This window comes from Somniosus microcephalus, chromosome 13 (genome assembly GCF_052327205.1).
Source record: "Somniosus microcephalus isolate GS21.2 chromosome 13, FLI_Smic_1.0, whole genome shotgun sequence".
Classification (NCBI taxonomy): Eukaryota; Metazoa; Chordata; class Chondrichthyes; order Squaliformes; family Somniosidae; genus Somniosus; species Somniosus microcephalus.
The window spans coordinates 163,118,139-163,133,064 of NC_140999.1; the positions used below are offsets into that span (position 1 = coordinate 163,118,139).

General features: G+C 48.1%; 1 protein-coding gene across 2 annotated transcripts in view; it reads left to right on the top strand.

Annotated features, from left to right (window-relative positions):
- The window catches only part of rgs19 (regulator of G protein signaling 19), a 180,043-nt gene that overhangs the window by 135,805 nt on the left and 29,312 nt on the right, over positions 1–14,926 (top strand). Inside the window, exon 3 of one of the 2 annotated variants that reach the window (XM_086005499.1) lies at positions 5,246–5,320. In XM_086005499.1, coding sequence (XP_085861625.1) covers positions 5,246–5,320 — 75 coding nt within the window. The remainder of the gene's footprint in view (positions 1–5,245; positions 5,321–14,926) is intronic. The other variant, XM_086005500.1, reaches the window with a different exon arrangement.

Sequence of the window (14,926 nt, forward strand, 5' to 3'; positions counted from 1 at the left end):
ATGCTGACCAGATCCTAGAGTCGCAGGAACGAGTCAACCCCATGTCTTGGCCATACGTACCTGGTGAGGAACCCGATGTACAGGTCGCATCTACCTCAGAAACAATAGCATTGGAAGCTGATGAATCAACTGACGACAGGGTGTTAGAATCGCCTCCGCACCAAGAGCGAGACACTCGGGACAGGCGTTATCCAGAAAGAATCAGGAAGCCTCCCCAAAGACTGAATTTATAAAGAGACTATTTTCAGTTAATGTTGCATGTTAAAAGTGTTAATTGTAATTAGTTTGATATTTAATTGTTAAATGAGTGTTATGGTACTGTTAATCTAAAAGGGGAGGAATTGTAATGTATGTACCTTTAAGGGGGAGAACTACTTTTTACAGCTCCTGTATCCTGTAGTACCGGCAGTGACCACACCTGTATATAAACCCTGAGTAGTGCTCTGTACAGTCAGTTGCAGTTTGAACCCTCATTCAGTAAACACCTGTTGATCGTTCCCTGCAGTCTTTTGTCTGATTATTGAAGGACACAACATTAAGATACCCGGATCTAACACAGGGAGTCATTGATTATACCCACATCACACAGTGAAAGTGCTTTCATGAATCACAAGTGCTTACACACTAGTAATGCTCTCTTACATAGTGCTTCTATGAGGTGCTCCCTGGTAGTTGCAATATAAGAGATGGGAGGCTGCTGTGGGTCATTTGAGGCTGATGAGATGCTTATGATCAGCAGCCTCTTGGGCATTCAGGCCTGAGAAGGTCCAGCTAGAGATTGCAACAAATCAGCATTAGTGAGAGCAATCTGGCACCGGATCAGGAGTTGGTTCAGAAGGTCACAAGGATCCAGAATTGTTGTCATCATGGGAGATGGCATCATTTTCATTTACTCATTGTACAACTGCCCTTGCTACCGAGCTGCACCTTAATACATCTAATGGTTGGTGGGGGAGCGGACTCTAGGAGATTCATGATCCGATTGAAGCTGCTACCCATTCACTCTCCCAGCCTTTCCAAGGTGAAAGTGATGCTCGAGTCCAGAGCCTGAATTGCGCCACCATGAGCATCCCTAAGAGATGCGATTACTGGTGTCAGACTCTTGCAGAGAGTCTCTTGCAAATGCTCCATGGTCAAGTGCAGAGTGTTGATGCCATGCATAAGAAGAACCATCCCCCCCACCACCCCCACAAAGTTGGTAATGGACTTCACCGTAAATACCCTCCTACATGTTCTGGAAGCTCCCTGGACAGCTGTCCAATGTATTCGGGAAATGCTGGTGCATAGAAATCATCTTTCCTTTAAAGACTATGGGCTAAAAATTCAGTTTGGGGCGCCAAGCTCGCCTGGGCGCCGGAATTACCGCTGCGCGCGGAACCACTTGCGCCATCGGGATATTCAGTTTCTGCGCCCCAAATGGAAGCGGGCCGCTAAACGAGGCTTCCCGCGCCCCGCTTGGGGCGCTGAAACTGAATATCGGCGCGCAAAGTGCCGCCGCGCCACCCGCTGCGGCACGGCACGCTGCGGTACTGCAGGCCTTCCTCCCACTGTTAAGGGGGAGGTGCCTGCAACAGCGCGATCCCCGCTCGCGAGTGCCGGCAAATGAGCCCAGCACCAAGGAGAAGTGCCGGGCTCTCGGGAAACAGCCGGCGATGCTGCGGTGGGGGGGGGTGTAGGAGGCCGGGGACGGAGGTGCGGGCAGGCGGCCACCGAAAAAGCGGCCGGCCGCACCTCCACCTTAACTAGCGCCACTACCGCCGCAGGTTAGCCCCTGTGTACCGGTCGCTATTTGCGGCCGGCGCGGAAGAGGCAGGCGCGACCCAATATGGCGTTCGGGGCGGTAGCGGGGCGCTGCGCACACCAATGACGTCATCGGTGGCGGCGCAGCGCTACAGGCTAACGCCGCCATTAGCGCCCCGCTAAATATCGCAGTGGTTGTGGCCAGTGGCGCTAAAGCCTCTGAGTGGCCTCTTTGGGCGCAAACTGGTGGCGCAAGCAACTGAATTTCTAGGCCTATGCCCCTGAAGTCTGCGTCTCTTACCATTTTCAGCAGAGCTAAGATGTGAGCTGGCCCTCTGGTTAGCTGTTTCTTGGGCTTGCAAGCTCCAACTCATTTGTGCTTGGTGAATCCCCCAGTGCAGTCCCCTGGAATCACTGTCTAAATCAAGGAGGATGCCAATTTCTATGCTGATGCTTGGTAAAGGAAGAGTGAGTGACAGTATGTTATCTTCATCAGTCTGTCTTACTATCGCAACCAAATCGTCTAATTGACCTACTAAAAAGTGAAGAGTTACATCGAGTCTACAGCACAGAAACAGGCCATTCGGCCCAACTGGTCTATGTCAGCATTTATGGTCTACACGTGTCTCCTACCCTTCTTCATCTAACCCCATCAGCATACCCTTCTATTTCTTTTTTCCTCATGTGCAAGAGGGGCAAGGATTAGAGTGTAGGTGCGAGGGTAAGTACTAGTAGTTCAGTGGCAATATACCATCAAGTTGTCATGCTCAGTGTATGACTGAAAGAGCTAAGTAGAAAGTAAAATGAAAGGGAAGATGCCAACACACCCTGCTGTTGCCCTCGTCCAGCCTCTCCATCTTTGATGCTGACTGCTTTGTATCTTCTAGCGATGCCAGTGGTGGTCGCTACCATAGGTGTCAGTGGTTGGCTCCCTCCTGTTGATTATCAGCTTCAAGAAAAGTGGAAATAGGTCAATATGTGCCCCGGACAAGAGTTTAACGTGTAAGATAGCTTACAATAGCCTGCATAATGATTGGAAGAAGACAGCCAGTGAGATCAAGATGAAAAAGTAGCTGGGACGGCCGTAGCAGTTTTTCAGGGTGTGAGTGCAAACAGAAAGGAAATACAGTGAAGTCTTGCCCAGTGACTTGAGGAGAGCCACAGCAAGCAAGGAAAGAAAGAGTTGATAGGGCTGAGGCTAGAGTACATGATTGACTATGTAGAGAGCGTGAGAGATATGAAGAGAAGTCGTATCTTGGCCCTCCTGGTGAAATTACTAAATTTCTCACGGCACTGGAGTCAGGTTCTGATAAAAATGCTAATGGTATTAAAGTATTGTGCCACCTTTCACTACGCCCTTTTATAAATTTGCCACAGTATCTATCTACCATCCTTGAGGAAGAGAACTTCTTTTCTGTTGTTCACTTGCTCTACCAGCTTCATGGCTACCTCCGAACACCTCGGCACGCTGCTGGAATTCATGCTGCCCACATATATCTGCCTGTAGCTCTATGCTGTTGCTTCTCTTTTGCCAAATAAAGGCTTCTCTCCTTTAAGCTGCTGCAGATCCTTGAGAACCTGCAGCAGCACCTAATTTCCTGCCTCCTAATTGGCGAGCTGCCCACGGAAGTTTTTTTTATGTCTTAGCAGTTCACCTCCACCATGCTAATGAGGGGCGAACCGGAAACCATGACAACCCTATGTAGGTACAAAAAGGCAAGTTTGGAGCTAATGTTAGGAGGCGTTTCTTCACAGAGAGTGATTAATGCCCGAATGGTTTTGTCATAGAGTCATAGAGTTTTACAGCACAGAAAGAGGCCCTTCGGCCCATCATGTCTGCGCCGTCCATCAATCCCTGTCCAGTCTAATCCCATTTTCCAGCATTTGGTCCATAGCCTTGTATGCAATGGCATTTCAAGTGCTCATCCAAATGCTTCTTGAATGTTGTGAGGGTTCCTGCCTCTACCACCCTTTCAGGCAGTGAGTTCCAGATTCCAACCACCCTCTGGGTGAAAAAGTTCCTCCTCAAATCCCCTCTAAATCTCCTGCCCCTTACCCTGAATCTATGCCCCCTTGTTATTGACCCCCCTACTAAGGGGAAAAGTTCCTCTTTATCTACCCTATCTATACCCCTCATCATTTTGTACACCGCAATCAGGTCCCCCCTCAGCCTTCTTTGCTCCAAGGAAAACAACCCCAGCCTGTTTAGCCTTTCTTCATAAGAAGCGCTCCATCCCAGGTAACATCCTGGTGAATCTTCTCTGCACCCTCTCCAAAGCAATCGCATCCTTTGTAACTAGTTTATTGGAGGCACAAACTCTAGAATCATTGAAGCGACAATTAGATGCTCTGTTGGAAGAAATGTAGGTTTCAATGGAAAATAGGCCAAATGACCTTCCTTAGCTACATTTACATTTGTGAACCAGAGATGAAACTTCAGATTCTGTTTTGGTGGGGGACACAAAAACTGCATCAAATCCAAATCTGCAATATAACTGGCCCAATAAATAAGCAGGCATATTGTAAACGTGTCATCTTGGCCAGGTCCTACCAGAGTGTTAGTGAATATAGGGGGAAAAATTCGGTTGGTTTGCGCCTCCTGTTAGCGCCTTAAGAGGGCGCTAATGGGGCGCAAAGCAACTAGCGCCCGGGTGCGGCGATGTTTGCGCCACTCGCGACATTGACCAGACATTTTGCGGTGGCGCTAAACACTACCGCCACGATCTCCTGCACCCATTCGTGACTTCAGTCGAGCATGCAACGCCCCGGTAGCGCCCTGGACCGGATATTGAGTGGCGCCCCTGCCTTACCGCCTGCCGCTAGCAATGACAGGTTGAGGGGAGCGTTTTGCAGTTGGGAAGGGACTGGGGGAGCACTATTTAAAGGCGACCAGTTCCTGCCTTTCTTTTCGGCGACATTTTTGCACCACGCATTCTGAGTGAGAGAGACTTCTGGAGATATTCAACACTGTGTTGAGGAGTTTTGGGTACTGAGCAGCACTATGCAGGTTCATTTTGATTTGATCTTCCTTGTATCTATTTAGAAGAGACTATGGGGGCTGCACTCTGAGCTCTTTCCCTGGGCCTCTCCATTGTTCTTTCCAGCAGATTTGATGTACAGGTCTCTCCAGGCCGAGATTCAAGGCTGCAATGAGCAAGGTGTGGATGGAGAGCAAGATCAACCCTCCCCTTTAAGAACTGGTCGGCGCCAGTGTGTCTGTGTTCCACTGCTGACTGACATCACATGAGCTTCGCCAGCGTTCTGAGATAACGCCTCGCTCCTCAGCGTTAGCGCCTTAAGAGAGATGTGTAGCACCTGATTTAGTGTTTCAATCACCTCCAGGGGCGATAGAAGCCAAGTTTGCAGTCGGAGGCGATAATTAGCGCCAGGCGCTAAACTTTGCGCCCGGCCGATAATTGCGCCCCAAACGGGGCGATACTGAATTTCTCCCCCCATACAGTTTAAAAAAAACATTTCATATACTAATTTCCAGTCTTCTTATTAGGAGAGAAGATGATGATCGAAACCGAAGAATATCTTACGATATCAAATTGGAAACCATACAAAACTGTGAAGCAAGGTAAGCTTAGATTATCACACTCTGGAGGAGGAAGGGTCTATATATACCTTGGTGGAATATAAATGTATTTACTTCTTTTGTACTTTAATCCTGTTTTAAATGCCAGGCCTGAAATTGCTGGAAACTCGTGCCATAGTAATGACACATTAACAGCATGTGCCATTATTATGTAAAAGTTCCAGCAAATAATGGAGTAAGTGAGATACCCCATGAGTTGTGTTACGCCATTATGTACTGGAACATTTGTGCCGCTCCACTGATAGGCTCAAAGCTTATAAAAGTTTGTTCTTGTCACTCAAACTACCATTGTAGTCAATGGCGATCGTCAATTTGCTTGATTTATACCATTATTCGCCATTAACCATGCCATAGTCACTTAAGACTAGAACTGGCATGGGTGACCTGGTACTTAAATGATTTATGGCCTTCATCTGGTGCTCAGCCTGGAAGGTCAACAAGGGGGCCATTAAAGCTGTAGAGCCTCAGCCCTGCGGTCTGGAAATTGTTATCAGTTTTTTAAAAAATTCTCTCACTTTTGGCAGTCTATTGTGCTAATTATCTGCGATGCCCAACTGAGGATCCTGCATGTTAACACAGGGCGTTGGGGAAGCACTCACAATGCCTTTGTCCTTTGCCACTCCAACATCCTGGATTTATTCAGCAGGAAGGGACAAGGAGGTGAATGGATCCTGGGGAACAAAGTATGGCTGATGACAACATTCCGCATCACCAACAATGTGGCTTCTGGGAGGAAGGCACTTTGGCAGCGGCCAGAGAGCAGCTGGTGGCTCAAGTATTTGGACAATGATACAAACTTTCCCAGCCCTCACCCCATCCCCCACCCCCAAAGTTCCACCAGCAGAATGGAGGTGGATCAGGAAGTCCGGAACAATTTCTCCGTGGAATGAGGTGGTGTGAACACAAAGAAGGACAGGCAAGATTGAAACAATAAACAATTGAACTTTTATTCACTGCAACAGTGCAATAACCAACACTAGTTAAACACTAGTTGTAGGGATGAAAAGGAAATTCGTAGGAATCTCAGCCCAAACACAACAAATGTTACCATAGCTACAGATCTAAGTTGGAGTATAAAATCTAGAAGTCAATGTAAGACAGAATAACATAAGATATTTTCTGCTGCACATATCTGAAGTCAAAGCAGAAAGTTTTAATTCTACATGCTGTCTGAACTCTGATTTTACACATGATTCACATATAGTGCATTTCAGGTGCACTGAACTTTTCACCATAACTCTTGACATACATTACCATCGTATAAAGCTCTGTGCTAGGAACATGAAATTGTACAATATATTTTGAGAGTTTAATGTTTTATCCTCTCCATGTTTTGAACAATATTCCATGCTGACGATCGTAACTGTTTCCAAAAAGGATTAATACATTTATTGATATTTATAATCTCATTACATAGGAATGGGGTAGGCCATTCTGCCCCTCGAGCCTGTTCCACCATTCAATTAGATCATGGCTGATCTGTATTTTGACTCCATCTACCTGCCTTGGTTCCATAAAGCTTAATAATTTTGCCTAACAAAATCTATCAATCTCACTTTTTAAATTTTCAATTGACCTAGCCTCAACAGCTTTTAAGGGGAAAGAGAGTTCCAGATTTCCACTGTGAAACGCTTTCTGACATCACCCCTGAATGGCCTAGCTCAAATTTTAAGGTTATGGCCACTTGTTCTGGACACACCCACCAGAGGAAATAGTTTCTCTCTATCTACCCTATCAACTCCATCTTAACATCTCAATTACATCACCCCTTAATCTGCTAAATTCAAGGGAATACAAGCCTAGTCTATGTAACCTGTCCTCACAATGTAACTCTTTTAGCTCCGGTATCATTCTGGTGAATCTGCGCTGTACCCCCTCCAAGACCAGTATATCCTTCGTGAGGTGTGGTGCCCAGAACTGAATACAGTACTTCAGATGAGATCTAACCAGAGCTCTCTACAGCTTTATTCTGGCCCTCTTGAGATAAAGGCCAACATTCGTACCTGCCCACCATCTTTTTGTAATTTCTGTATTTGGATCCCTAAATCTCTCTGCTCATCCACAGTTCCTAGCTTCTCACCATTTAGAAAATACATTTATCTATCTTTTTCGGTCCAAAGTGGATGACCTCACACTTTCTTCCATCTGCCATAGTTTTGCCCACTCACTTAATCTATCAATGTCCCTTTGCAACTTTCTGCTCCCATCTTTAAATCCCATGATTTACTGTGCCACCTAACTTAGTGTCATCAGCAAACTTGGGTCTACAACTCTCTCTTCCTTCATACAAGTCATTTATAAATAGTGAAAAACTGAGACCCCAGTACAGATCCCTGGAGGACACCACTAATCACACCTGCCAATTTGAGTACATACCCATTATCGCTACTCTCTGTCTCCTACCTCTTAACCAGTTTCCAATCCAAGCCAATAATTTGCCTCCAAATCCATGCACTCTCATTTTTGTTAACAGTCTTTTATGTGGAACCTTGCTGAATGCTTTCTGGAAGTCCATAGACATCCATAGACACTCCCTTACCTACCACGTTTGTTACCTCCTCAAAAAATTTAACTAGGTTCATTAGACATGACTTATCCTTTACAAATCCATGTTGGCTCTCTGTGATCAGCTCATCTTTGTCCAAATACTCATTCTGTCCCTCATATCAGATTCTAGTAACTTCTCCACAATGGACGTTAGACTAATGGGCCTATAATTTCCTATTTTGTCTCTCCTACCCTTCTTTGGAAAACTGCCAATGTCACTGCATTACCTATCAAGGGGACAATTCCTGAATCAAGAGAGTTTTGTAAGATCATGACTAACGCGTCAACAATTTCTTCACTTCTTTTCATAGAATCATAGAAATTTATGGCACAGAAGGAGGCCATTTGGCCCATCGTGTCTATTCCGGGAATTAACATACGGAAGTTATTCCAGTCATAAGGAAGGTCCTGGGGTGGAAACCATCAGGTCCTGGAGATTTCTCTATCTTTAATCTCCTAAGTTTCTCCAACATTAAAAAAAAACTTATATTGAATCTAATTAGTTCCTCCCCTTGACTTATTTTTAGTTTTCCTTGCATCTCTGGTACTTTATAGAATCATAGAATGGTTACAGCACAGAAGAAGGCCATTCGGCCCATGCCAGCTCTCTGCAAGAGCACTTCAGCTAGTCCCACTTCCTCAATTCCCTAAGCAGCCTAGGATGCATCCCATCCACTCCTGGTGACTTATCTACTTTAAGTACAGCCAGCCTTTCTAACACCTCTTTATAAATTTTTATCCTATCAAGTATACCTCTTCCATTACTATGTCTATGGTAGCATCCTCTTCCTTGGTGAAGACAGATGCAAAATATTCATTCAGTACCTCAGCCATACCCTCTGGCTCCATGCATATGTCTCCTTTTTGGTCCCTAATCGGCCCCACCCCTCCTCTTACTACCCTTTTACTATTTATATGCCTATAGAAGACTTTTAGATTATCTTTTATGTTGGCTGCCATTCTATTTTCACACCCTCTCTTTGCCCCTCTTTTCTTTTTTTACTTCTCCTCTGACCTTTCTATATATAGCCTGATTCTCAGATGTATTTGCAAACTGACATCTGTCATACGCGCTCTTTTTCTGCTTCATCATATTCTCTACCTCTTTTGTCATCCAGGGAGCCCTGACTTTAGTTGCCCTGCCTTTCCCCCTTGTGGGAATGTACCTCAACTGTACCTGAACTATTTACTTTTTATAGGCAGCCCATTGTTCCATTACAGTTTTGCCTGCCAATCTTTGATTTCAGTTTACCCGGGCCAGATCCGTTCTCATCCCACGGAAATTGGCCTTCCCCCATTTTTACTCTAGATTGTCCCCTGTCCTTTTCCATAGCTAATCTAAACCTTATGATACTATGATCACTGTTTCCTAAATGTTCACCTACTGACACTTGCTCCACTTGACCTACCTCATTTCCCAGAACCAGGTCCAGCAATGCCTCCTCCCTCGTCTTTATCCTCATCTTCTACTGTGAAGACCGATACGGAGTAGCTATTTAGTAAGTCTGCCATTTCTTGATTTCCAATTACAAAATCACCTGTGTCTGTCATTAAGGGGCCCACATTACTCTTAACCACCCTTTTTCTCTTAATATATTTGTAGAAACCTTTAGTGTTGTACTGGATATCCTTCATAAGCTTTTTCTTGTAATCTTTTTGCAGCTATTACCACTTTCTTTGTATCCCTTTGCTGTTCTTTATATCTTTCTTTGTCCATGGGATCCCTACTGTTCTTTGCCTTCGTATAAGCACTTTCTTTTACATTGACTAGAGAAGACAGCAGGCTCCTGTTGTACATCTCAGATGACTAGTTCCAAAGCAATACTAGAAAATGCCTGAGTGGGAAATGGTGCATAGTAGATAGGAACCCAACAAGAGGGAAGGAATTGCCCTTCATTTTTTTTTACAAAATCTAAAATAAATAGGTATATTTGTAGTATAAGTAGGAAAGTCAATGCTGAATTAATAAACAGAAGTTAATCCAGTCATAAGGACGGTCTTGATAACTTACTTGCAAATTCATCATAGAAGACAACATGGAATGGAACAAGAAAAAGTTATTCAGCATCAATCCCAATCCTTCCACAGACCATGCACCATCAGCTGTATCACCCAGTCCATATCACCATGGAATAGATTCTGTAATCCACAGTTCCTACTGAGTATGCTCTATATAATGCATACTTTAAGTAAATGTACCTACATCTATTTTAAGGTAACATATTTTGATATTAGGAAGTGCATTAGAAAGAACTTTGAAACCTAGAAATACCGTTGACGATATGTACAGATGACCCCAACGCAGTCATGTGACATTCCTTTAGTTTTTCTACTTCAACATAGGCATTTGATTTTTTTTTTAATGAGTTAATGCCTCTATTAAAGTAGTGGATATCATACAAACACACTTGAGCATCATAATTTCTAGGCTTAATCTTAATTTTACAATGTAATTAATTAATTGCTCATAGTTATAAGCACACATATTGTCACACCATATTGTTCATCTCATCTGTTCAGTCTGATGATTATATGAATCCACCATCTTTGAAATTTGAATCAGACATCAGTAATGCATTTAGTGGGAACTGTAGTATGTCTTAATGCACATAATAAAACCCAAACCACTGAACAATAACAAAATATAACATATTTCTTGAAGCATCTACTCCTGCGGCAAATGCTAACTACTTATTGACAAATGTGCCTGCTGTCACCCATGACAGTACAGCAGATCTTGCAACCAAAGTGTAGTCGAGCTAGTGGAAATTTATAATCAGGAGTCAATGCTGCTTCTCACCACTGACCCACCACAAGTCCTCTCCAGTACTGTTCCCATTCATTGCCCTGTTTCTGCTGACAGGATCAGCTGGCTTTGGAATAGTTGATCCATCAGCTGATCTGTCAGTTCAGAACTCCCCTATGCACCCATTCATGACTCAAGCTGCTGGACCACAATACTGACTGCAACCACGGCCCTCTGGAAATGGAAGGCAGCATGTACTCCCCTCCAAAGTTGGTGAGATCAGCGCTATAGAGCTGCCAGTTTTAAAATCAAGAACATGCTCTCATGCTGGTATGTAGAATACACATTGAATTAATGGTAGTTCCTCATCAGCACAAGAGCCCAACAAACAGGCTCCATATCGATTTTAATGTCAGCAGCTCCATTGAGATGAGCACTGCAGAGGCTGCTGAAAGGATTGCTGGAGGAGAGTGCAGACAATTTTTAGAGCTCACTTCTTTAGCTGGGAGGCTGTGGTTAGCATAAAGGAAAGACTGTTAAGCAGCTGTATTGGAGCCGTGGCAGGTCCAATGGCTGGAGTCAAGGACCACGTGTTTGCAGGAGCTGTGAGCCTCAGATCAGCTGATAGATGTTCGGCATCATCTGATTTTTCTGGCAGAAGCTATTCTATGAGTGACAAAAAATGTTGGCAATCCCAATTTCTACTAGCCTCCCATTAGCTGTGAAAATCCTTTGTTATAAACAAGGGCCTAGAAATTCAGTTGCGTTCGCCAGCCATTAGCACCTTAGGAGGGGTAGATCTCGAGCGCTAGGCACTTAGCGCCCGGGCGCAGGACGATCTGCGCCTACGCCCAACTTCAGTAGACATTTAGCGCCGGCGCAAAGTGTTTGCGCGCGCTCAGCTGCGCGCGCAACTTATGACGTCATTTCGTCGTGCAACGCCCTTTGTGCGCCCCAAACCGGAACTTCAGTGGCGCCCGCCCAATGTGGGCGTGGCGGTGTTAAGAACTGTGAAGTGGAACGCAGCAGAGGCCCTGCGGGCCTCGGGGAGCGCTAATTAAAGGGCACTTACACTGAACTATAAAGGCCAGCCATTTTGCTGCAATGACTTTTCTGCAACGGATTTCTGGACAGAGACCAAGGAAGAGACCTTACTGATTTGGCCCAACATAGGAGAGGTATTTTTGGCTTCTGGCCAGAGCTTGGAAATTTGCCTCATTGTGATTTCATTGTTTGCAAGTATATTATGGGGGCTGCATGGGGTTCCAACCCTCAGTTCCAGCATTATGTGCGAAGGGCTCGCAGACGCTGTGTGAGAGGGGCAGCCATGCCTAGACGCAGAGGGGGCATCAGGCGTCGGCAACGTAGGCCTTACCCACTCAGGGAATACCGCCAGCAGGTGTCCTATCTCACCATGACTGCCGCGCAGTGTGTTAAGAGGCTGCGCTTCAGAAGGGAGGTGGTTGCAGAGATCTGCCAGCTGCTTCACAGAGATCTGCGTCCACAGCTGATGTGCAGGACGTCTCTGTCGGTGGAAGTGAAGGTCACGGTGGCTCTGAACTTTTATGCAAGCGGCTCCTTCCAAGCCGCTGCTGGGGACATAGCTAACATCTCCCAGTTCGCCGTGCATCGCTGCATCCGGCAGGTCACCGATGCCCTTTTCACAAGGAGACACCAATTCATCTCCTTCCCCATGACCCTAGAGAGGCAGGAGCAGCGTGCAGTCGGATTTGCGAGGATCGCCGACTTCCCCATGGTGCAGGGCGCCATTGACTGCACGCATGTGGCTTTGCGGGCACCTATCGACAATGCCGAGGATTACCGCAACCGGAAGGGCTACCATTCCCTCAATGTACAGCTGGTGTGTGACCACAGGCAGCGCATCCTAGCTGTCAATGCCCGCTTTCCAGGCAGCAGCCACGATGCATTTATCCTGCGCCAGACTACTGTGGCTGACATGTTCCAGGCACAGCCTCCCCCAAGAGGATGGCTTATCGGGGACAAAGGCTATCCTTTGTGTACATGGCTCATGACCCCGCTCCGCGCACCCAGGACCCCTGCTGAGGAGGCATACAACGAAAGCCATCAAGCCACAAGGAACATCATAGAGCAAACGATTGGTGTCCTCAAGCAACGGTTCCGCTGCCTGGATCGCTCCGGCGGATCTCTGCAGTATTCGCCGGATAGAGTCTCCCAGTTCGTCGTCGTTTGCTGCATGCTGCACAACCTGGCTATCCGCAGGACTCAGGCACTGCCACCTCACGTTGGACCACCACCTCAGGAGGACGAGCAGGAGGACCATGAGGAGGAGGAGGAGGAGGAGGAGGAGTACCAGCCTAGGAGGGAGCCACAAGGTCCAAGGGCCGTCCGTCGGCAGCTTATTGAACGACACTTCTAGGCCCCCTGTCAGGGAATGGCTTGTGGCAATGAAGGCACATGAATGCAGCCGCTCCGCAAGCCCTCAGCCGGTTAACGCAACAACCACTTGAAACATCACACATGGACAAGCTGAATAAAGAAAAAGCTTTATTGAACAAACTCAGGGCCCTTCCCACATGAAACCCAAAAACAGACAACACCCCCAAAAAGCAGTCAAAAACATATCTCACTCCCACAACCTGGGGAGGAATAACAAAACTTGTCCATCCAAATGGCCTTCATCCTCGGCCTTACCAAAAGAACCCCCCCCATAGACAACACAACCACCCCCATATAAAAAAACATTTGCCAACACACTCTACTTTGTGTGCCGAGAGGGCGAGTCCTTGTCCAGGCTTTTCCGGCCCCTGGCCGACCTGCTGCTCCGCCTCAACCTGGGCCCTGTGGGTGCTGCAAGGCTGGGGGAAGGCTCCTGAGGGGCACATTGCGTGACGGCAGATGCCCTTGGGGGTCGGCCTAGACGAGCTCTGGCCCTCGAGGGGCCGGCTGCTGACTGCTGCAGCTGTGGCTGGGCAGCATCAGTCCCTCCAGCAGCTCGTCGCAGCTTCGCTGGGGGAGTGGCAGTGGCGGCTGCAGCAATGGGGGCAAGCTGGCTGATGCCAGGCGCTCGCTGCTCGCCTGAGACACTGGCACTCGGCCGGGCTGGCACTGCAGCAAGCGCAGCAATCTGGTGAAGGCCAGACCGCTGTGCTGCTGCAGCGCGGCGGGTGCCCTGGCGATGCCTGCCTGACACAGCGAGTGTGGCAGCAGTGAGTGCCCGTACTGCCCTGGTCTGTGCCCACATCAGACCAGCCAGTGACTGCACGGCACCACTGATCAACTGTCCACTCGCTGCCTGTGCTGCCCTGAATTCGTCCCGACTCGCGTCCTGTGCTGCCCTCAATTCGGCCCGACTCGCGTCCTGTGATGCCCCGAATTCGGCCCGACTCGCGTCCTGTGATGCCCCGAATTGTTCGAGACCCCTGGCCTGTGCTGCCGCGAGTTGTTCGAAACCCCTGGCCTGTGAGGCCCCGAAATCGGACACACTATGAGCCAGGGACTCGATGGCCTCAGGCAACCGTGCCACAACCCCCATGAACTCGGTGTGCCGACGATCCGAGTCCGCGGACATTTGATCAAGGAGGCGCACCTCCTGGGCGAGGACAGTCTCCGGACTGGAGGCCGGACTCTCCCTCTGGGGAGAAGGCCGCCGAGCTGCCCGACCCTTCCCGCGTGGCTGCACGCCACTGGGCACAGCAACTACACTCCCCTGCAACACTTCCCCCCTCTGGGGAGAAGGCAGCCGAGCTGCCCGACCCTTCCCGCGTGGCTGGACGCCACTGGGCACAGGAGCTACACTCCCCTGCAACACTTCCCCCCTCTGGGGAGAAGGCAGCCGTGCTGCCCGACCCTTCCCGCGTGGCTGGACGCCACTGGGCACAGGAGCTACACCCCCCTGCAACACTTCCCCCTGGCTCTCCTCCAGGGAAGACGTGTCCCCTCCATTGCCATCCCCTGGCGCGGATGAGGGTTCCCCCGATGGGCCGCTTTCCTCTTGCTCCTCCTCGCCCTCCTCTTCCGAGGGACTGACACTCGCAGCTTCAGGGACCTCCTCCTCACCAGCTGAAAGCAGGAAGGCACAAGAGTAGCTTTAGAGTGAGGACAGGGCGTCAGCGAGGGAGGCATGAGTGGTGGCATTCTGCGCATTGGTCGGACAGTGGCAAAGGATGTAGATCTGAAGCGCAAGGGGAACGAGAGAGGTCCAAAAGGTCATGTCCTTACCATTGGGGCCCAGCACAGGGTCGGCATCTCCAATTGCAACGGGGCCAATCACCCGGGCACCCATGAGTCGACCCACGCGCTCCTCCAGGTCACTG